Raw genomic sequence first — 24,358 nt, forward strand, 5'->3', positions numbered from 1 at the left:
AGGTATACTGGAGGATGTTCTTTTTCCGGGTGGAACATCAAAAGACCTAATTGTCAATCATTCTGGTGATGTGTTTACGTAAAGCCATCGTACGTGCTCATCCCCATATTCACTTAAGTCTGACATAGTTGAAAAATTGCAAATCTTTTGGAAAGTAAGCTTGTATAAAAGATGCAAACAGCAACGTTTAAACAGCTTTAACGGACGTGTCTTCTCAAAAATGTGCTCTATAAACACATTTGTTTAGGATTGCCTTCGACTGTTGTAGTTAAAAAGTTCAACTGAAACATAATTGGTTCATTTTTTCAATTTTCTTTAATCCAACTGCTTTTAATGTTCTTTCTTGTTTCTGCATTTTTTCTGATTTATTTTTTCTACTTGCTATGATTCTGTTTTGTTTTCCTATATTTTAATCATGTAAAGCACTTTGCATTGTCTTTGTACTGAATCGCGCTATACAAATAAATTTGCCTTGCCTATAACCAAAAACAGGACAGAAACCTGGTAGATATGTGATAAAGGACAATTTTCAGATTTTAATTGTATGCAGAACTTTGATAACTGTCCAACAGCTTCCATCAGCTTTATAACAGAAAAATTGTCACACACAAAAAAATATATATAAATACTGTACTATAAAGTGTTTTAACAGTATAAATACACCTGTGCACCTGGAGAATAAATAACCAACAGGCGGTGGACATTTTTACAGTAATAAATATTTTAACAGCAGCAACATTAGAGCAAAAAGACAGCATTATGTTATTTAACTGACTAAGAAGCTGTGCAAAAAGCAGCATGAATGTAACAACTTATTGAGGTTGTTGGGAGCAGTGATGGTTATAGAGTTTTACAGCTGGTGGGAGGAAGGATCTGTGATAATGCTCCCTGGTGCATTTAAGGTGCAGCAGTCTGTCACTGAAGGAGCTCTCCAGTTCTGCAACACCTTTGTGCATAATGTGCATTAAAATGGGTTGGTCTGTCACATAAAAATCTGAGTAAGATATGTTGAAGTGTTTAGTTTAGTTAACGTAGGGCATGTTATATTTCCAAGATATCAAGTTGACTATAATCCCCCTTTTTATTTCTCTCAGCTTATATACATATCTATTTTAAGGTTGAAGGAGTTGCTTTGTTGTTCTAAAGAAAAAAGAAACACATTAATTGATTACATTTTAGCATAGATATAACCCCACCTCATATTGGTGTCTCCCTTCCAGAGTGTGTATGTAAATATAACTCCAACTGTTAGCCGCCCCGCAGTGCACGCCGGTTTGTAAATGAAGCACACCCCACACTAGCTTGACCCGGAAGTGATTCTTGTTCGTACTGCACGTTGTAGAGCAGCATGGCCTGCAGTCCGTGCTGGGTGTAAGATAGCAGATGTCTGTAGAGATGGTGGAGGTCTCAGTGAGACCAACGCAGCCCCCCCGGCCTGCCGGGATCCTGCAACAGAACCGGGTCTTCCTCGACTTCTTCTGGGACCTGGCCAAACCGGAGCAGGAGGTCCGGCTGAAGGCGGTGGAGAACCTGATCCAGTACCTGAAAACAGAAAACAAGGTGAGAGAAACACACAGCATGCCACCCAGCAAAGTTAATAAACCGTGTCACCGCTGAACCAATAGAATTAATCACTCTAAGATCCACTATTTTAAAGAATAAAATCTTTATCTGACAGGAATTTAAAGGATTTCTTTATATTCAATTAACAAAAATAATCTCTAAAAACGTTATGCTAAACTGGAGGTAAAAAGGCTGTGTCCAGCCCCATGTCTTCTAATACCCCTAAATAAAATCCACTGCAGCCAACTGACTTAAGAGAAGAAACAAATAAGTAGAAAGATTCCAACTGAATCTGATAGGTAATCTGCATCTTACTCTGATTACGCTATTGGCCTTTTAAAACATGGAGATGGCTGTATCATGATGCGGGGAGGATGTTACCCACTGGTGACCGGGATGTTGTTTAGAGTGGATGGAGCTAAAAAAAATAAATAAGACCTGGAAGAGAAGATTTTAGAGGCTGAAAGGATTGAGTGTTGGTCAAAGGGTCACATTCCAACAGAAAGACCACCATAAACATACAGGGAAAAATGTGCATATGTTATCCAAATGGGCTATAAACATGTATTTGGATTATATACTAATGTTTATGAGGTTTATAACTAAAATAATGAACTTATAGATGATTAGAGTGTACTTGTGGAGTTGGAAATATATAGAGATTAAGTGTTGCTCATGATGCTTTCTAACTCTCTATGCTGCAGGCTGATGAGCTGGAATACACCTTTAAAAGGCTGGTGGACGGACTGGCCCACACTCGGGAGGCAGCCAGACCTGCGTTCAGTCTGGCTCTGGGCCAGGTTAGTGAAACACCAGCTTGATTCCTTTAAATTCATCCCAATGAGCAGAAAATAAATGGCTTTTCTCCCTAAGGTGTTAAACGCCTTTGAAGATGTCTCCTTGCAGAGCATACTCCAGAGGATCAAAGAAAAACATAACCTGCAAGCTGTGAAAAAGGTACGTTTTGGTCCATTTGATTTATACTAGAACAGAAACCTTCATTTAAAGAACATTTAAACACCAAAACCTTGTTTGTTTTCTAGAAACTTGCCAGAAATGCCATGTTTGGAAACCTGTTTGGCGTCCTCGCTCTTCATCAGTCGGGACGCCTCGTCAAAGTAAGTTTACTTCTCAGTTAGATTATGAAAGGCTGTAAAGACCCGAGTAAGGGTGTTAATTTAGCTTCCCTTTTACCAATTGTTCATTTCATGTTGGAAATACATGAAAAAGGTTTTGCACATGTAAAGTACAATGATAATTTTTGATTATTAGCTTGAAGTCAGGCTTTCAACAGACATGTTTATGGGAGGAATGTTAAGAAATGTCCCATTTATTTGGAATATAACAATAAAAAAATGATGGTGGAGCAAATGTATAGAAAGCTGTTTGTCTGCAGGAGCCCCAGGTGGTGCTGGGATGTGTGCAGCTCCTTCAGAGCCTGAGCCAGCACAAAGAGCACCTAAAGGACCTACCCAGCAAGACCATGACAGACATCCTCACTGAGGTAACAGCAACATCTTGGTGGCATCTTCATAATTCCCACTGCTGCGAGTCGTTTTCTATCCTTTCCTCTGCTTATTTATGGCCCCCCCGCCAGATACCAGAGGTGGTGTTTGAGGAGGTTCTGCTAAGCGCTCTGCAAGCTGACTTGGCGTCGGCCTTTAGGACTCCGGAGCAACTCCACCTGCTGCTGGTGGCGCTGCAGCGCTTCCCACAGACGCTTAAACCAAAGAAGCTTAAGAAGCTCCTCGGCTCCTCCACCATCATCAATGCAGACAACATCCCAAAGTAAGTTAGTTCTTTTCATTCAAAGGTTTTTAGAAAGTAATTGTTTAAGGAATAAGAAGCTAGAACCACCATAATACTCATCGGTTTAAAATGTATATGTAAACCAAACTAGAATGCAATTTTATTTCGGAATAGACACAAGTTAAAGTTTATTAGCATTTATTCTGATTTTAAAAATGCAACCTTAATTTAAGACATTTGTTAAACAAAAAAAAATGTGTAAGCCTGAATTGATCATGTGGTTTCCAATTTGCAAAACCAATTGAATTGTTTTTTTTTTGTTTTTTGTGACCAGTTTGATTCTTCAGAGCTCAGCATAATGTTGTAACATAGAAAAAAAAAAGACAATGTGTGATAAGAAGATAATCTTAATCATCCTAAGGAGAAATTTAGGACCCTTACTGGAATTAGGACTTGACCCTCGGCCAGGACGTTCCGTCATGTGTTCACTCAGCTGTTTGCCAATCCTTTGTATGGCAGGTTAGTGGAGGTGTTGAAGATGGCAGCCCGCTCTGTGAAAAAGGACCTTGCTCTGCCCTCTGTGGCCTTGGACCTACTGAAGCTCTCCTTGAAGGAAGACAGCTTCCAGCTTTTCTGGAAGAAAGCCATCACTGAGGGAATGTTCAAGGAGCCGTCCGGACCGACACAGTGAGTGCATAAACCTAAAGAGAATAGCAAGTAGGGACTAAAAATATATTTATTTTATCAAATAAATTAGGATGTAATACTATGAATGAATATAAACTTCGAAAAAATCCTCCACAGCTGTTAGAAATGATCTATGTTCCTAAAGGTATAGGTAGCAACTATACCTGCTCTTCAGTTCCAGGGTTATCAGATCTGTGCGTTTCTGTGCCCAAAACAATGTAAGACTCCATCACCTCTATAAAAAAACAAAACAAAAGAACCAGGATGAATTCCTCTGAAACTTCTGTTAAAACCACAAACCTATAAAACACCTTATACAGGATGCAGAACCACGTTATTACCATGAAGTTAGCCTCTAACTGAGGTACTACAGAAGCTAATAACAATTAGCTGTAGCTCATAATGTGCAGCAGCAGAAATCTAGAATTTAATCTCCACATCCGTCTCTGAGTTCTTTTGTGAATATTTCTTTAATTTCTCTTATCTTACCTACATCTCTGCTGAGATGTAGGTAAACCCAGCTGCACATCTCTGCTGAGATGTGCAGTTGGGAGCGACATTAGCAGCTTCGGCTATGATTGGCTCTTAGTCTGGCTAATGTTCTCTCTCTCCTCTGGGGGCAACGACTCTTTGCAGCTGGTCACCGTAGTTTTTCACTGAACAACCAAGCGAGTCTTTCAGTGGAACAAAAATAAAAAAAACCTCCTTCTCAGAATGTTCCAAGCACTGAAGAGATACCCTGGAGCCATCCAACATCTCCCGATCTCATCTGATATGCTTCACCCACTTTGAAATCAGCTCAGGATCCTCAGGAAGCTTAGATAAGCTGATGCCATTCTTATAGTGGTTGAAGCAAAAATCTACAATCCAAAATGAAGTCTTAATTTTAATCCATGAAAATTTCAGTGGGTTTCCATAAAAAAAAAAAAAACACTGTTCCATCTCTGTCGTTTCTCTTATCCCTAACTATTTTCCGCCTTAGCCCTCTCAGGCTCAAATTAAGTTGTGGTTGCAGGAAAAATCTGATATTTGGAGAAAATGATCATATAATGTAGTAATATACAATTCAGACTTTTGTTTTTGAGAGAGACCTTCGTATGCAATGAATTCTGGGATGTTGCAGATTTGCAACAGTGGCCCGGAGCACTGAAGATTGAATCTGATATGAACGTTAACTTTATTTGAATGTCACAAACAAAAAATTACAAAACAAAATTCGAAAAGACATTCGAGACAAATTTTTTAAAAACTTTTTCTCCACCGACATCTCAAAACCTCTTGAGAAGGCCGTTTCTGATAAACTGTTGCTCAAAATATAGGCAAACTAGTAGATAAAGCATGTAGCATCCATTGGTACCTGTTTGGGCACACGTTGCGAATCCACAACTTTGAAATCAAGATGCCTCTGGTGAAAAACCCAGAGGAGATCAAATCTACTAATTGGCATGTGTCATATCTATAAACATTCATGATTCATCTTATGTAGTATTGATTTCAAAATAATGGAAATTGGTAGTGATACTTACATGAAATTGGTGCTTAGAAAATCTGTTTCAGTGACACCAAGGACTCAGCCATGTTGAAAGTGATTCAGCTGTGCTATCTGGTGAGCTGGAGAGAAACTGTTGCAAATGCACAACTAAGTCCTTCTGTTGTACTTCTGAGTAACAAAAGCTCTTAAAATATGGATGTGGAGTAATTAGCTAAGTGGGATTTAGCTGTTGCAAATCTGCAACATCTGCCTGGAGACGGTTAGTCACTAAAGGCTAGTTTATACTCAGAAACTGTCACAGTTAACGCCCGCCCCTTCCGCAGATCCTCTGGTGCACCTATCCAAAATTGTTGGTGACCACAGACAATTTTGGAGGAGGCCTCTGATTGGTCAAATCTACATCCGCTCACTGCGACACACTGCTGCGGGAGGATAACCAGGCCTTCAGCGGTGCTAGAGTCCTCTGAATTGTTTTTAATTAAAAACTTTTTTATTGTTTTAGTCTATGAAAAGTACTAGAAATGTCAATATCGTGTCATCAGCACAAATGTTCTTAATATTCATTCCTAATGTTTTTAATTCTTCAGGCATCACGTCTAATGCTGTGCTTTTCTGTGGTCGACCCTTCTCTCTGCAGTTTCCTGAGCTTCCGTCTGCTGGGCAGCGCACTGCCTCTGCTCTCCTTATCCCAACTACAGGAGGTTTTATCCGGAGAGGTGATGTTGCACTACGGTGAACACGTAGTTTCAGCTCAGGTCAGTTTCCCCAAGCCCCTGCTGTGCAGGTTTCAATTTTCCTTATGAAGTAAATGAACTGTATGCTCTAACGTTATGTGGAAAAAGACATGAACATTCTGTTTGAGACTGAAGTCAGCTATTAATCTGTACATTCTCTGCTTAAAATCTATAGAAAATGTCTGGGCTTTGATATCCTACAAAATAACTTGAACATTGTGGACATTCTATATACAATTCTTGAGTTTTAATGTGGGAAATGTAGGAAAAAGCTGAGGTTTCACATAACCCAAACTATGATGTTATAAACAGGATGCTAATTCTGAAATGGCTCTTCATTGCTAACAGAGAAGTGAAAACTGTCTATTAGCACATAAGCTAATAATACAATTATCTATAAAGATGCTCATCACCTAGTTTATAATTAGTAACAAGTTAACTTAAGGGAGGCCCTGGGTTTGAATCCCCGCTGGGGGGGAATGAGCTCCCAGTGTGGGCCCTTAGGCAAGACCCTTTACGCTAATGCCTTCTTTGTAAGTTGCTGTGGATAAAAGCGTCTGCTAAATGCATAAAACTTTGGCTTTAAACAGCGAACATTATCTATAATGCTTCAGCATTGTAGCATGTAGCTAGCTCATAGGCTACATTAGCTAAATGTTTTCAAAACGAAGCTTGTTTTGAAATATAAACAAAGCCAGATTTTCCACCAATTGCTGAGCAATTACAGGGTTTCTGCAAGTCATTAAAAATCATTAAAAGTAATTAAATTTTTATTTTTGAAATTAAGGCCTTAATTGGCATTAAAACTCATTAAATATGATTATCGTGGCATTTAAAATGCCTTATTAAAAAAAAAGTCTATAAAAACAATTTCGTCAGCTACATCGCAATATATTTGCGTGGAACTGCTTCTGGTTGTTCATAAAGTCGTTTGTTCGGGAAAGAAGCTCAAGGCAGAGAAAAAGCTAGAAAATGGGAAATTGTGAATTTCCACAAAACTGGCTGGAAAACGAGGAATTCAGGACATGGCTGCAGCCTGTCGAGGGTAAAGATAACGAAAGATTTCACCGTGTATATATGAGAGTCATGAGTACTTGTTGATGTCATTAAAATTATTTCTAAGAGCATTAAAAAGCATTAAATAAGAGTTACTCATTCCTGTATAAACCCTGAATTAAAACATTCACACTCTTGTGTCTCAAAAAAACTACTAAATGGTCTTTTAAGCACTATTTGTTCAAACATAGACAGGAAGTTATGAAACTACAAACCGAATAAAAGAAATTAATGGTGATCTAAGGTTGTTGCACAGTAAAAGGGCACATATATTTATTAATCCTAGTAGAAAAAGGTTTTGATTAGTTGTCATGCCGACTTTTTAAAAGAAAGTATTTTGTATAAACAAATTTTGTATAAACCAATTATCACCTGGAAACCATGTTTTTTGAAATTACCTTTATTTTAAAATAGATAAAAATAAATGAACATAATTTGAATTATTTAGATTGAAACTATGTGAATGATTCAATTCAATTCAGTTTATTTATATAGCGCCAAATTCACAACACATGTCATCTCAAGGCACTTTACAGTTCAACCAGATCATACAGTCAAATTGATACAAAGTTTTCTATCTAAGGAAAACCAGTTGATTGCATTGACTCATTGACTCAAATACAATCCCCCACACTAAGCATGCTTGTAGCGACAGTGGAGAGGAAAAACTCCCTTTTAACAGGAAGAAACCTCCAGCAGAACCAGGCTCAGTGTGAGCGGCCATCTGCCGAGGCCGACTGGGGTTCAAGGGGACAGAAGCAGAGATACAAAAAGCAGCTGTAGAAGGCGGCCCCGTCCAGGAAACACACAGCCAGGCAGACGAGCTCCAAGGCAGCTCCCATGCCAGAGGACAAAGAGAGCACATCCACTCAGTCACGGTCAGAGAAACAGGACCACACTGGAAAACAGGCCGATCTCCAACATCTATAAACAAGGGTGTTACTAGAAGCAGCACAGCTGATGTTTCTTTCCAGGATGACGTCACAGCCAAACAGGAACAGACGATTCAATTCAATAACTTCTGTCATTTTAGCTATAATAGAGACTGAACATGTTTTAACTTGTTCAGTCAGGGTTTTATTGATTTTTATTGACACATTTCTGTTAAAAGAACAAAACAACCTTTTGATAATTAGAATCGATGGTTTCACTACCTCAGAAACCGGACCGCTTTAAATTGGCCCCGGAGATGGATGCCTACGTGTCTGACTTCCTGCAAGGCTGTAAGGACTCTGAAAAACAGCAGGCTGTCATGGTGAGATTCTCCTCTCTGACCAACAATGGCTACCCAGTGGTGCCGTCGGTGTGGAGGACGGTGCAGCACCTGGAGCCTGCCGCTCTGCAGAGCTACGTGGACTGGCTCAAAGAGATGTTCCTGCAGCCTCGGACCGACCAGTTGCTTGACTTCAGCACCCGCAAGCAGAAAGACAAGCAAGATACCAAAGAGCAGTGAGTTTTACCCTAAAGGAGAATAATTGGATCAAATATCTCTTCTTGTGTTGACCATGTTGTTATCTCGCTCAGGAAAGAAAGCCCAATATTCCGCCTGAGGAGGTGGATTGTCGCCCGCCTCGCTTCAATTATTGACAACCAATACGTGAAAAAGACGGAGGAGCTTTGCATGGACGTGGCCAGGTGACACCAGCTTCTTAGCCAGATGCATTAAGGTCCTCTGTGGGTGTGAAGAGAAGTTTGAATTTGTGTTCTTTTGTCTCTTGTGCAGATTTGTCTTTTTCCATGCTTTCTTTACCACTAAGAAAGCTCCCGCCTCCAACATCGCAGAAACAAGCGGGAAACTTTCTGTCCCACTGGACGATAAAACCAGAGCAGCTCTTGTTAATTCATTCTTTGGGTGAGAAACACTTTTTTGCATTTTAGCAGAATAAAATGGCATTTCTTTATTTCAGTATTATATATATATATATATATATATATATATATATATATATATATATATATATATATATATATCTGAAGACGCTACACATCCTGGACACTACTTAAACTGTTATGTTTAGTCCTTTTTTTCATTACAAATTCATATAAATGTCAAAATAATGGTAATAGACTGTGTTGAAACATAACTTAAATAAGAAACTGTTGTGTAATAATGGGTAAAATCTCCATAGAAAGTTAATAACTGCCATAATTTTCCCTGAAAAAACCAAACGGAAGAAGAAAACGACAAACTGTGTGTGCCAACGAATGAGAATGGCCGTTTTTTTTAGTATCAATCATTGGACAAGATTTCTGACCAGAGTAACTAGAGAGACATTAATGGCAAATTTCCAAATTTGAATAAATGGGAGCGTTAAGGCTTTCCTTTCATTTGAAGGTTTAGTGGAGGATGTTTTTTTTTTCTGGGTGGAGCATAAAAATAAGTGGTCCTCCTAACTGACAATCATTCTGGTGATATGTTTACGTCTACGGCCGTCCTACTTGCTCGTCACCATTTTCACATACCGGTGGTGAGTCTGACATAGAGGGTCTTCATTTGGAAAGTAAGCTTGTATGAGTGATGCAAAGAGGAACTTTTAACCAGAGCATGCACGAGGAGAAATGGGCTCCTGCATGGTCTCATACATGTTTAATAGCCGGTCCCTGTCAGGGGTGGTTACAGCGTTGTCCATGTGAATTTTTGCGGGTCTTTTCAAAAATTCCCAAAAATCCTCCACAATATCTTTAATATAAGATTATAAAATGGTTATCAGCCTCAAGCTGATGTTATTTTTTACTTGGAAAAAAATAATAGCTAAAAAATGACACGTTAGGCTTCTGGGGAAGAAGACAGGAGATAGAAAAATCCATTATCTATGAAAAGTTATATAAAAAGTTCAAAATTTCAAATGACAATTTAAAGAAACAAAAGTGGATTGACATGAACTGGAAATAAATCGATTTAACTTGTTCCTTATGAGATATGTTTGCAAAGGGAAGACAAACAATTAACAAGCAAGGAATCAAGTAAAAAACTAAAAGTCAATGAAAAGTTTTCTTAAATCTCTCCAAAGACTAAGAAATGTGACATCCTCAGGAGAAGAGTGCAGAGGAATGACAAGGTTACATTTTAGGAGTATCTAATGAATAAATCCTTAAATCTACATTGTTTTTCATTGCTGTAAGATACAAACTCACTGGGTGAAATCGGAGCACCACATAAATCATTTTTACACCCCAATTAAAATAACATGCAGCCCACTGCATGCTCTGCCCCTCCCCTCCCCACAATGGGTTATACCAATTTTAACCTGAGCGAGGGGACTAAGGGATGCCTATAAAGCAAGCTCCTGAAATCTCTCGAGCTCCCTCTCTATATTTATACTGTTATCTATTTGTAGATTTGTACTATTCTCATCTCACATTTGTTTATCTATCGATTAAAATCTATCCAGCCAGCTAAGCCTTCTTTGTTAAATATCCTCCTTTTGCTGTCAGTTTTAAGCTATGTTAGTAACAAGGGTAGGATATGCAGCAGGTGACCTTAAATAATGTATAGAAGTTAAAACAATCCTGCAGAAAAAGCAGAAACATGATCATTTCCAAAGAAAGTAGGTGTTCATCCTCCCGTGTCCCTGGCTGCCTTCTGTCCTCCATCCAGACTCCTCCTGTCCATGCGCCACATGCAGCTCAGCGAAGACAGCACGGCCGTCAATCAGAAGCGATCGCTCGGTGTTGCCGCGGACGGCACCATGTGGATCGACCACCTGGCCCAGTACGCCCAGCTCCTGCTCAGCCATCCCAAAAACGTCCAAAAGGTCCAACCATTCAGTGCCGAGCAGAAACAGGCCTGGGAGGGGTAGGACAAAGCAGAAGTTTGCAGTTTTAACATGTCTGGTGTCTTAACAGGTTAAGGAAAATGTTTGGTTTGTTTGTCGGCAGCATGCTGGAGTCTGTGGCAAATATGAAGAAAAAGTCCAAAAAAGGCTGGACAGCAGAAAGCGGAGCGTTCCAGCAGCTCTTCCTGCTGGTCGGCATGCACCTCTTCAAGGTCATAGCAGCTGGTGGATGCTCACTGCAGCTTTGCTCTGAATTGAGTCCAGATGTTTTATTCAAAGTTTTCTGTCCTACAGGCTCCAGATGAGCTGCTGGACATTATGAAGGACCTGCAGAGCTGCATGGACAAAGCCCAGGAAAAAAAGACCAAGAAGAAGAAACAACAAGGTGAGGCTTTGTAACTGATGCTTTTTTTTTTTTTCGTCAGCTGTGTCCATTAAGTAAAGATACTTAAAGGTATAGTGGAGGATGTTTTTTTTTCCTCTGGATGGATCATCTAAATAAGTGGTCCTCCTAATTGTCAATCATTCTGGTGATATTTTTACATAAGGCCATCCTACGTGCTCGTCATTTTCACTTACCAATGGTGAGTCTGACATAGTGGAAAAATTGCAAATCATCTTTTAGAAAGTATGCTTGTATAAATGATGCAAACAGCAACTTTCAACCAAAGCGTGCCCGAGGAGAAATGCGCTGTCGCATCGTTTAATAGGCGTTCCGTCTCGGGAGCGGGAAAAAGTTGTTCTTGTTAATTTTTTTAAGTGGAGAGGGTGGGTCTTTTCAAAAATTCAAGGAAATTCTCCACTATACCTTTATGTGAAAGGATGTAACTATACTGTAACATGAATGTCCTGCAACCACAGAGCAGCCAGAGGAGCCAGAGTGGGTGGAGGTGATGGTGGACATTCTGCTGTCCCTGCTGTCCCAGCAGAGCCGACACATCAGGAAGGTCTGCAGGACGGTCTTCGCCTCCATCTGCCCCCATGTCACTGCAGCAGCCCTCACCGCCATCTTGGATGTGAGTGATGACTCCATACTGCATCTTAAACACTAAATATGAAGGAATAAACACATGGTTTGAGTAATTTAACATTTTGTTTTGGATATTCCTTTCCATCACTCCTAGCTGAAGGCATACTATTTTTTTTTTATTTGTCAATTGTTTTTTTGTTTGTTTGAAGTAATGGTGTCTCTAAATTGTGTAAAACTATTACCAGAGTCACCAAGGCTGTATTTTCTGGACCAAAAACAAAGCCTCGTTGCTCCACTCTATAAAGCTTCGAACTCAATGTTATTTCAGACATCTTGAAAAAGCTTCTTGGATGGGAAATGAAACATCTTCAAACTTTGAAACAACATCCGGTTGATTGTTTTCTAACTTTTTTGAATCACTATGACCTGGATTACTGAGAATCTTCAGCAGCATTAGGCTAATGTCATTTCAGTCACTAGCTTAATGGGACCAGCAAGGTCTGGTAGGCTGATTGAAGTCATAAAAGATGGTGTGCACAGAGGCTTAAGACTTTTTCTTCTTTTTTTTTAAACTGTTGTTTGGCAGCCCTGGAGTTTACCGAACCCAACAAATCAATATTTTTACATTTGTATCAAGAATTGTTTTATTGCAGTATCACGTTTCACCACTAGATGTCTACTTTCTCCTAGTCAAAACGGTGGCATAAAGTTTATTTCTGATTAGGAAAAACCTGATCACCTGTGTTTGTGAAAACATTTTGGACGATTATCTCACAGGTCTTGGACCCAGACAAGGAGGACGAGGAAGACGGTGCTGTAATCGTCACTGATGATGGAGACAAAACACAAAAGGATGATGAGGATGATGATGATGTGGAGGAAGAGGAGGAGGAGGAGGAAGAAGATGAAGATATGGAGGTTACAGACGATCTGTCTTTACATTTTAATTTGTAGTGAAAATTTTAGATGCTTTTTTAAAAATAATGTTTGTTTTCAGGATGACGAGTCAGAAGATGATTCTGATGAGGAGGAAGCGATGGAGGACGATGAAGATGGTGAAGAGATGGAGGAGGGAGAAGTGGATCAAAATTTCCGCCTGGAGCTGATGAAGGTTCTTCAGCAAAAGAATGCTCTGGTGTGTGATCCGCTCAGCGGCTCCTGGTTCCACTCTACCATAAATAAAGAGTTTGAACTGTGGCCTCTAAAGCAATTAGCTTGTTTTAGTAATGATATACCGGCTTGTCTAGGCTACTGAGGAGGACGCCAGCAGTGATGAAGACCTGGATGATGATGCCATGATGAAGCTGGATCAGAGCCTGTCAGCGCTGTTCTCTGAGCAGAAGAAGAAGATTCAGGCAAAGAGAGATGAGAAGACAAATTTCCAGAAGGAACGGGCTCTGGTCCGAGACTTTAAGATAAAGGTGACTGACATCCAGGGGTCAATAAACTATGCCTCGGCAGCCTGGTAGAAGTTCACTAAGAAGTAAAAACATGTCTTTATTAGTTTTAACTTGTCATTTTCAGGTGTTGGACCTCATTGAGGTGTTTGTGGCCCGGCAGGCCCGCAGCCCCCTCATTCTAGGATTAGTGGAGCCTCTGCTCAACATCGTCGACAGAGGAATGAGCTCTGGGAGCGACCAGCAGGAGCAGGACTTCCTCAGGAGGGCCGCAGATATCTTAGAGTAGGAATCAACTCACCCTTTTTAACCATATGTCTGTTTTCTCCTTCTGTTTACTTTCTTTTATTTTTTACATTTAGTTGTTTAAAGGTTTTACTTTATAAATGATCTGTTTTCCATTGGTCTAAATTCAACCACGCTGTAGTTCAGTTCATGCAAATGTCAAAGGCTGTTTATAGGATTCGAAGGATATGTTTGAAATCCTTCCTTGCATTTCTCCATCCATTCTTTTATCCAGGTCTGCATTCATCCATCCATCCATTCATTGCTCATTCATAAATACCTCCATCTTTTTACACATGTGCCCTACAAGCCATACATTCTTTAGTCTGTCCATATGTCAGTCCAGATTTTCATCTGTCCACCTGCTGTCCATCTATCCAGTCATCCACATGTCCAAAAATGTAAAAACTGAAAACCTAGATGAATGCAGATAAACATGGGTGAATTATAAAGGTAAAGATAATCAGAAAAAAAAAATATTGATTGTGACGGAAATCACAACATTAAGAATGTTGGCCTTATGAGAAGGAATTAAACATTATGATGGAAGATACGGGTTTAAAACTGGGTAGTCTTTTTTTTATGAAGAACGTTGCATTTCTTTCATAATGTTAAATTCCTAGTCCTTTTAGATCCAGATCATATTTGTTGGTCAAAGCAGTTAAAAATGGAAACATTTAAATGAAAAAGATGCACTTCCCTTAGCTTTTTTTAAAACCTTTATTAACATTTCCTTATTTTTTTTTTTTTAAAGGAACCAGCTGTGCAGGTCCAAAGTTTACTGCAGGACCGCCGGTGACAGGCAGGGGGAGCTCCACGACCTGCTGGACAAACTGATGAGTAAAGCCAAGAAGCTGTCGGACTCCTCTGTGTGTCTCTATTACTTCAGGTATGAGTTTGCGGTTTGAAGATGGGACTAAGCAGAAAATGACGCTGAACCTTCTCCCTCGCTTCTGTGTTTGTGAATGCTCCGCTAATGACGACCCCTTAAGGGGACAGCAGAGCTCACTGATAGAGACATAAAGTAGATTTTTCTACCTGATAGTGTGAATTTGTTGCTGATGTTGTGTTTCCCTTCAGCGCTTCTCTTTATGTGGTGAAAATGCTGCGTGGAGCTTTACCTGCTGAGACCAAAGAAGAGCCGACAGCTGACGGAGCAGCAGCGGCAGCAGTAAATGATGTATGTTTGCACACTTTGACCTGGTTCACGGTTTGATTTTTAGTTGCCGTGACTTTTCTCCCTCTAGGAGAGCTTAGTTTGTTGGACAGGAGGAAGAGATGCTTCTTTGTCTAACTCTATGTGAAACAGGTCACCCTTAACTCAAACAGGTTTACCTGGCAACAAGTGTTTAGGTCTGTTTCTTTATTGTCAGGAATTGCTCTAGATTTGTCCTTCATTTCTTGGCACATATATTTTTATGTAATTTGTATATACAGTTGCCTTTTTTCTAGTTTTCTTAGTCCTCCCTAAGGGAGAATAACAATACATAATTTCGTCCCATGCATATTTTATCCTGTAAGTGAGCAGAGCAGTGGAAAATGCTATGAGTCTCAGGACAGTCAGGCTACTATAAAAAAAAAAAAAAAAAAAAAAAAAAAAATTAATAAAGCAAGTATTTAAATAACAGTGTGAAGGATATTTAGAGCCCTTGTCTTACCTTTTAGATAAATAGATTTTTTAGAAATTTTAAAGCCTTTAAGGCTGAAACAATTAATTGGATTACCGGTAATCATAGTTAATCAATTATCGAAATAATCGTCAACTAATGTAGTAATCGTTAAGTGGAGACTCTAAAACATTCCTTTAGCTGACCGAGAAACCCACTTAGAGCAGTAATTATACCAAGATTGTATAAAATAAAATAAAAATTTGCATTTAAGATATAAAACTTTTTCGTCTGTGCTTGTTCCAGAACTCCAATTTTAAACATTTTAGTTTCACCTGGTTTAATTTAATAAGAAAAAAATCTTCTTTAAGGAACCTTTTGCTAGTTTTATCCCTAAAAGCAAAGCAATTGCACAATTATCACCCAGTTAGTGGATAGGCTTACAGTTTAACATGTCATAAAGTTAGAGCATACAGTCATCTCTGCTTTGGACTTTTTTTATATTTTTTACCCTACATGTTACTGTATAAAGCTTTGGTTCTGGTTATAATCCTATTTAAAGATTTTGAGATCCTTTATTGTTTCCATCATGCTGTGCATTCTTGCAAGGTTTCCAGGGACTCTGACTCAGAAACAGCCCAACAGCATCACACATCCTCCACCATATTTAACAGTCTAAATAAAAAGGTGTTACCCACCTAACCCAGCTGTTAGTTACTGTTAGATTCTGCTAAGCTTCACGTTTACATTTGGGAAGGTGGTGAAGGAAAAGGCGTCAGTTCATCTTGCTGTCATTAAGATGCTATTATTTGCTAAAGTTCTCCAACCAGGAAATGTCAGCGTGTCTCTTAACCTCTGCTGACGGGGGTGTTTATCTTTTAAGATCAACTCATCCAGCCTCATATTTCTCAACATGCTCTGGATGTAGATTAGTTTTGCGAATATCTGTTTTCTTGGAGCTACTTGGCGAATTTCATTTACTTAAATAACATGTTTTATTGTCTTAAACAGTTTTAAGGGCAGCTCATAAAGTTTGGTTTCATATTTACACCCCAAGGAAACTGAATCAGATTTATTTTACGCTGAGAAACTTGGTAATTTTACTTTATCTTTATGCGAAGCAGTCTGGAGCTACTGGTGATTTTATAGAAACACATTCATTCTTAAAATGACTTTTCTTTATTCCGCCATTGGATAAATGTACCCTTCCTAAATCTTTGGTGTAATTATGCAAATGTAATAAAAGAATAATTTGTTTTAGGCTTATACGCATTTTATCTGGAGTGGAGGCAATAAATGTGGCGAATGCTTTATATAACTAACTGATTTTTATTTCATTTTTTAGTCTCAACTCAATATAAACTTTATTATTGAGAATGGAAATATAGTTTAATACACAGAGCTCCCCCACTCTCTTACAAACACACACACACATTTTCAGAGTGAATTCACACCTGAAGGATGAAGCTGTTGTCAGATGTTTTCAAAAAGTGTTTGAAAATAATTGAAAAGAATCTCATGAATTAAGACCCAGACATCTTTCAAGCGTTAAAAGAAAAATGATCTATTGTTTAGAGATGGTTTATTATAAGTCGTAGCTGTCAGCTTTTATTTTCAAAGGTTTTGAAGTAAACTGCTTCCACAATAAAGCAGATGTGAAAGTATTTTTATTATTAGATAATTAACATTTAACTAGATTTTTTTTCCTTTAAAATAAAGTGGCTGCATTATTCAGGAATATTTTCAGAAAGTTGATTTCTTTTCAAAAAGCAAAAGCCCTCTGGACTATTTACACCCAGAATATACTTTTCTATTCATTTTATGTCTTGGCCATATAACCAAAACGATACAAAATGATAAAGACTTGTCAAGGAGATGGTCATTTGAACCTTTTAATGAGGATGCAAGTTTTAGTATTCTTGGAAAGTTTAGTGAAAGGAAAAAGAAATTGTTTTGGGAACAGAGTTTGTATCCATGACACGAACTTGGGTGTTTAACCTCCTAGGGAGAGTTTAGTGGTCTGAATTTATCTTTAAGATTAAATTAAATGTTCTATTGGGGGGAAAATGTTCTCCGTCTGGAAGCTTTTTAATGATCTTGGAATTTGTTGAGAGTCACCTGCAGCTCAGGGAATCTGCACAGATTTTGCTAAACATCTGCTACACCGAAAAATCTCATTTACAGGCAAGAACAGGTTTGAAAGGGAAGACGTTTCAGTGACAGAAACAAGATGGTTAGTGTACAGCAGAGAAACAGAGCAGAGCAGCACATCTGATGGTTTTTTTTTTTCCTGCTGTCATTTTATCTCGTTATAAGAGAGAAGTAAGCCAGCAGGAGGAATTTCAGGACTCAAAAGCTGTAAAAAATGAATATAACATGTCTTCATTTGAAGTATTTTGGGGGGTTTTTCTACCAAGTTGTCAGAAAGGAAGTCTGAATCCTTATAGTTGTTTCATCTTATGTTTGACTACAGCCGAAGTTTATGGGGAATGTGGATGTGGATCGAGTGTCGAGCCTCTTCAGAGAGGCGCTGGTCTCCTTTATGAGCAGAAGGAAAAGCCCACTGACCTCTCAGATGTTCTCTGACCTGTTCACCAGATTCCCCGTAAGTCCATGCGTAGATCTGTAGTCGCCATCGATTAATGACCTCTGATATCGATGATCTATAGGTTTTATGTCTGAGCCATCTGTAATCATTTCTGCAGGTATTATGTGTGAATCTCTTGGATACAGCTGTGCAGCACATCACCGCAGGAGTCCGAGAGCATCAGCAGGTAAAATACTTCCACCGTATGTCTCCAAGCAGGAAGTGAGAGAAGCTGATCATTGATACAGTATGAACCCGCTAAAAGTGTTCCTTCCTGTTTCACATATAGAGCTGAATTCATTCAACAAATGTGATCACAAGAAAGATAGCTCTGCAGGGTAATTAAACATTTAGGCTCATCAATCATTGTACAATATGGCTGTAACCTTTAGAGGACAATTCAGTAATTATCCCACTAAAACACTAGTCTATAAATGTTTGTTTTGGCTTTGCAGATTGGTAAAGAGCAGCTGCATCTCTTAGCAAGGGTTTACACTTTGACCTTTTTGTTCAACTATTGTAGAGGTGCTTCCACCTCACAGCGTTCCTAAAATGTTTCACAATGAATTTCAACATTTTTCCGTGCCAAACTGGCAGGGGTGTCTATTCCAACTGTTTAAAGAATAAAATAATTTTGTGACGGGATTCTGTTTCTTTGTTGTCAGGATCTAACCTTGCGAAGCATCTGCATTGTTCTAAGATCTGAGTTTTTAGTCTCACAACAAATCCGTTTTAGGAAAACTCCCCCTAATACGTTCATCTCATAACAACCAGCAAGTCGGACCAATGACTTGCCAGCAGTGTTTTTTAGGGCGGGACATGTAGGAATAATGACAGAAAGAAGGGCCTGGAGGACTCACCTATTGATGCCACAAGTGACTCAGTTTTAGCTAAAATAGCTACAATTTCTCATTTAAAAAAAAAGAGGACAGAGAAGCACTTTGTGCATTTGTAGATGGGAAAGATGTCTGTGTGTTTTTGTCTGTTGGTGGCTCTCATGGACGCCGAAGTCTGAAACATTACGATTCGCTGAAAGCGTATTATGGTTTGCAGGTACTAGCTGGCACCAGTGTTAATTTTGTCAGCTTTTTTTAGTTTAGTCTTAGTAACAAGAACAAAAATCAATTTCAGTCTTAGTTTCAATTTAGTCATAATAGTCTTGGCCACCACCGGCATCGATGGCATGGTCAATCATTATCATGCAGGTTGTTTTGTTGTCCTTAGTGTGTAAATGAAATGGCTCCATACATCCAGGCGTTGTTTTCACCCGGCTCCTCCAACAAACCGTACACTGGTATCCGAGCCCGACGCCATGAATGCGAAGTTGAGTTACAGGGTTTCTGCGGATCATTAAAAATCTTTAAAAGTCATTAAATTATTATTTTTTAAATTAAGGCCTTAATGGCATTAAAATTAATTTAATGTGATTATCATGGCATTTAAAATGCTTTATATAAAAAAACAAAAACATTTTGTCAAATATATCAGATTTAACTGGTTCCACGTGTTTGCACACAACTGCTCCTGGTTGATCCTAAAGACATATGTTCGGAACAGAAGCTCCAGGCACAGAAAAAGCTAGAGAATGGGAAAATGCAAATTTTAACATAAGCGGCTGGAAAACGAGAAATTCGGGACCTGGCTGCAGCCTTTCGATGGTAAAGATTACGAAGGATTTGGCCGTATATATATATATATATATATATATATATATGGCATTAAAGAAGAACGTTTAATGCTCTTTTATATATATATATATATATATATATATATATATATATATATATATATATATATATATATATATATATATATATATATATATATAAAAGAGCATTAAAAAGCATTAAATTAGAGTTCCTCCTTCTTGTATTAACCCTGAGTTAGCTACGGTTAACTACTACCCGTGATTCTAGTCGAGTATAAGGCACTGTGTGACAGGCGCTGTGTAGGGACAAAAAAGGCAACAACGCATTATCTTCTATGCAGTTCAAGAAACACTTATATTAACAAATACAAATTACACATTTTTTAATGTCCATTCGTCCATGGCTTGTAAATTTCGTTTGGTCTTAGTCACGTTAACGAAAATAATGTTTTATTCTGGTCATATTTTTATTTTTGTGCGTCATCGTCTCATCATCGTCATGGGAAAAAGGGGCGTTAAAGAAATATTTCCGTCGTCATCCTGGTTGACAACATTAACACTGGCTGGCACGTCAACCATTCAGCTCGAAGTATTGTACTAAATGTCTCTCCTTTTCACGGACAGACTGAACAGCAGCCATCCCAAACTGATAACGTAGAACTGAGCTCAGTTCTACACGTATCCATCTGGCTACTGCTAGGTTAGACTGGATCAATTGTTTAGATAGAAAGTCGAGTATTGTATTTTCTAAAAAAAAATGCAATTTTGCAAAAATGTAATCAAATTCCAGAACTTTCTAAATTATATACAAACATTTTTCCCCAATTCAAATTAAGTTATTATTTAATCATTCAAAATTAAATACAAAGACTTACGAAGTTTAACCACAACAAACCTCCCATTAAAATGTTGGCATCCATCATCAACTTTCATACAAATTGGACACTGGATGAACTTTCTTCACAATCACTTCCCTTCAATGTTTTCTTGCTGTAATATTATGGTTAGGTGTTCAAAGTTGATATTTTTTTTCCCTTTGATTCATACTGCTTGGTTCATGGGACTTATTTTGGATTTTAGGGCCAAGCTTGTGTGTTGGTGCTGCGGGCGATGCAGAACGGAGATGTGAAGAAGATCCTGAGTGCTGATGAGTGGACGCTCCTCTGTGAGAAAGTTTTGAAGCAGCTGGCTTTGGTAAGAAGAATGTTTAATCACCAGTAAAACTCTGAAGGCTAATGGTACACATGCAGTCTGGATGTCTAATGTCTGAAACCCCTCCCATCCTCAGGAAGCACTCCATTTGTCAGCTTAGTTACCAGTTTTGAATCGTTTCAGAATTAGTTGAGCCTTAATTTGCTATTATTTAGAAATGCATTTAGGTAATTCTGATTTACTGATCAGACTGCCCCTCTACTCCCCACTCCCACACTCAAATCACCAACCAGCCCTGCCTTCCCCGGTTTAAATTCTGCCTGCCTCTGCTTGTGGAACTGATTGAAAGTCTTATTCATGCACACGCGGCTGCCGCTGCGCTCCGTGGCGCCACTTTGAGCAGAAATGTTCATTCAAATGCATGCTTCAAGCCTGTTTGCGTTCTAATTACATTAATCTCAAACCTTTATGAGATTGCATGGTGCAGTGATAAATGATAATTGGAGGCTCTGCTCCTCTCGCTGTCCTCCTTGCGTCCTCCAGAGAGCAGAGGGGGAAGACATGCGTAATTACATGCTTCTGTAAATCCTCCCAGAACGGCTCCACCTTCGCTGTCTTTGCTCCTGAAATAAAACACAAGAACATAACTCTCCTGTTCTGAAAACTGCCTTCTCTGCCCTTGATTATGGATTGTTTCTGACGTGCTCATCTTGAAATGAGGGTTTATACGACTTTAAGAATAAGCCTCTTAAAACATCTAAAAGGATCTACTGAAAAACAAAAAATATAGCTATTTAAATGGAGTTCAAGATTAGAAATACAATACCACTGTATAACATAATATCTGGGCATCATGATATTGGTGTCTGATATTAAATGTGGTGCAGGAAAATATCTCTTATTCAGAAAATCTCCAATTTTTTCCTATTTGTGATCATTTTCACTATTTTCTTGTGAGATTACCATTCAGATTTTATGAAAAATAAAGGAGGATTAATATTTACTTTATTATTAGCAATACACAATAAAATAAACTTTTTGTGTGGTTGCTTCCTAGAAAATGCATTATGTACTTATTTTGTTTCATGGGTTTCTCTTTTCACACAAGAATCCATTGAAAGAATGTTTTTTTCCTTTTATTTTAATTATTGTTGTTCAGGAGTGCAGACGCTCTGCATACACATGAATGTCGAGCAAATTCAGAAAGTACTGCAAATATAAAAATGAGGTTAGCAAGCTCTGGAACCAGAACATAGACTTGACTACGAATTAATGTCTATGAAGCGCGCACAAAATGAGAAAATGTTATTACTGTCCAGAGCACATATGGAGTTGGAAAATAGACTTCCTTTGAATCTTTTTTAAACACTAACCCTCCATCTGAAATGTGCAAACTAGCTCCTTTCTGTCCCTAGCTCCTATCAGTAAACAGTAAGAATCCTATCCTGACTGCTCTGCTGAATCTGCACAGCCTTTAGCCTGCTGGACATCATTGTGCAATAGGAACAAACATGCCTACAGCCTCCAAGAAATAAAACTAGATAAAATAAAAGCTACTCAAATGTACGCAACTCTGTGAGGTGAGCTGTGCCATTTTATCCTTTAATGCACAGTAAGGGAACTGAACAACATCTGGAGGTCTCCATGCTAAATGAACTGTTGATAGCTTCCTCTTCCTACCTCCTTCCTTACTGCCAGCACTATTCAGACATCACCTTTTCTACTACTTTGGCTTAAATGTCCTCTCTCATTTGAACTGTTAAGATGGACCACTAATCTCAATAAGCATCCTGTTTCCCCCTTGGTGAGGGTCTGACCCCAGAGTTGTCTGAAACACTTCTGCTATGTGGACTAGTGTGCAGATTTTCCTAACTTGCAGTCATTTTGGCCGCTTCCAGCATTCTCCCATTGCATTTGCTTTGTTTGTTAGCATCATTCATGCATTTGCAACTTTTATTTAGAGTTAGTTTGACTTTGCTGTCTGTTTTCTGTGATCTACAGTATTTCCCTTTGTAGGTTTTTATGTGTTTTGTGAGTTTGTATGTTAGTCTGATGCTTCTATAATTGGTGCTTTTTGAATCTCCTGCATTTGAAGGACAAATCTTCAGCGTTAACATCTCCAGTCTGGAAGGTTTAATGCACCTCTGTTCTTTCGGTAACTTACCTCCATGATGGCGAAAGCTCCAGCTTGTCTTGGTCTTTTCCTCATCTGTTCTCTATCATTGACAACAAGAGACGGTAGCAAGACCCTTCAGTTATAACCCTTAGATATGAAGCACAGTTGATGGTGGCATAGTCAAAGTTCCAAGCTAGGGGCCATATTTACCAATATAGTTCCTCACAAAACTGAACTGTGTCTCTGGTGCCTGTTCACATGCAGACACTGATCAAGATAATCTCGGAAACATGTTGAAGCCCATTTCCCTTAAAATATACAGCGGATTTCCCTAAAAACAGTGTAAATGTTTTTTTGTTTTTGTTCGTTTTAATTGTCAGGGCCAATGTAAATTTAAATGTAACCCACCTGTTTTGGTTTTCTAGAGTATTGGTCAGGTTGGCCAAGCTGAGAGCAAAGTGGCCAAAGAGAAGCTGGTTATAAACCTGGAGCTCTGTCAGTTTGTTGTGAAACACGTTCGTCAACAGGTATGTGGGCTCAGGTTTTCCAATTTAATCTGGAATCCTAATTTACAAATATATATATATGTGTTAGTGCAGTCTGGACTAAGCTTTTTATCTTTCCTTTATGCGTAGAAACTGTCTGTGGATCTAGAGCCCCTGAAGAAGGTCCTACAGTCATTGATCAATAATGTCACATTCAAAAAGACTGGGAAACTGGAGGACACGTACTGGGCTGTGATGAAACATTTTGGAGTGATGTAAGTATACAAGTTTCCTAAAAAAAGTTGGGTTCACTTTATAAAACTGTAGCCAAATCATTTAATTTAAACACGACTTCACTTATGTTCTGCTACCAGGAAGCCCAAGGTTGAAAAGGCGGAGCCAGACAAGGACGGCGAGCAGGAGGCTGCTCCCAAGAAGAAGAAAGGATTTCTGCCAGAAACAAAAAAACGTAAAAAGCGAAATAAACCTGTTCTAGAACCAGCGGGAGACAAGTCCGCCTCCTCCGGCAAACCAGGGGAGCAGAAGGGACAAGCGAAAAAGAAACAGGACAAGAAGGCTAAACAGAAACGACCTGCCGATGCCGCAAACGCTGCACAGTCCAACCCGGCCAAGAAGAGCAAAACACAACCTGACAGCAAAGCTGGCAAGAAGAAGAAGAAACCCAAGCAGAAGAAAAAAGGAGGGCAAATATAAGAGGGACTATTTAAACTTGGATGGAAAGCGATCCTTTTAAACGGCCGTTTATTTTTTACTTCTTTAGCTTTGAATGTTTAATGTTTAATCAGACATACTTAAGGAAAAAAAAAAGAATATATTTGTTTGGAGATCTTTTTTTTCTAAAGACAGCTGTTGATTTAAAACAAAATGTCAGGAACAATAAAAACATATTTCTCAGCTCCTAGCTTGGCATTAATGATGAAAACAGTGATGCATCCCTTCACTAAGCTCCCTTGGCCTTGTTCACATACATCCATCCTCACTTGGATGTCTCTAAGGTAGAAAGCATCAGGATCCAATCGTGTTTATCTCCTTC

General features: G+C 38.8%; 1 protein-coding gene across 1 annotated transcript; it reads left to right on the forward strand.

The window, feature by feature from the left end:
- The first annotated feature begins 1,313 nt into the window (after nt 1-1,313).
- mybbp1a (MYB binding protein (P160) 1a) lies at nt 1,314-24,135 on the forward strand. The gene is made up of 27 exons (XM_038307471.1): nt 1,314-1,560; nt 2,268-2,363; nt 2,437-2,520; nt 2,607-2,681; nt 2,960-3,067; nt 3,161-3,351; nt 3,832-3,999; nt 6,129-6,246; nt 8,441-8,730; nt 8,806-8,916; nt 9,005-9,133; nt 10,880-11,077; nt 11,161-11,269; nt 11,352-11,442; nt 11,919-12,073; nt 12,805-12,945; nt 13,025-13,162; nt 13,275-13,448; nt 13,552-13,709; nt 14,464-14,598; nt 14,790-14,889; nt 17,790-17,921; nt 18,022-18,090; nt 20,632-20,745; nt 23,245-23,346; nt 23,455-23,579; nt 23,679-24,135. Exons 1-27 carry the CDS (start codon nt 1,384-1,386, stop codon nt 24,016-24,018), a joined length of 3,828 nt encoding a protein of 1,275 aa, XP_038163399.1. The 5' UTR covers nt 1,314-1,383; the 3' UTR covers nt 24,019-24,135.
- The last annotated feature ends 223 nt before the right edge of the window (nt 24,136-24,358 follow it).

This window comes from Cyprinodon tularosa, unplaced genomic scaffold, assembly GCF_016077235.1.
Source record: "Cyprinodon tularosa strain WSP-4 unplaced genomic scaffold, ASM1607723v1 ctg610, whole genome shotgun sequence".
In the NCBI taxonomy this organism is placed as follows: Eukaryota; Metazoa; Chordata; class Actinopteri; order Cyprinodontiformes; family Cyprinodontidae; genus Cyprinodon; species Cyprinodon tularosa.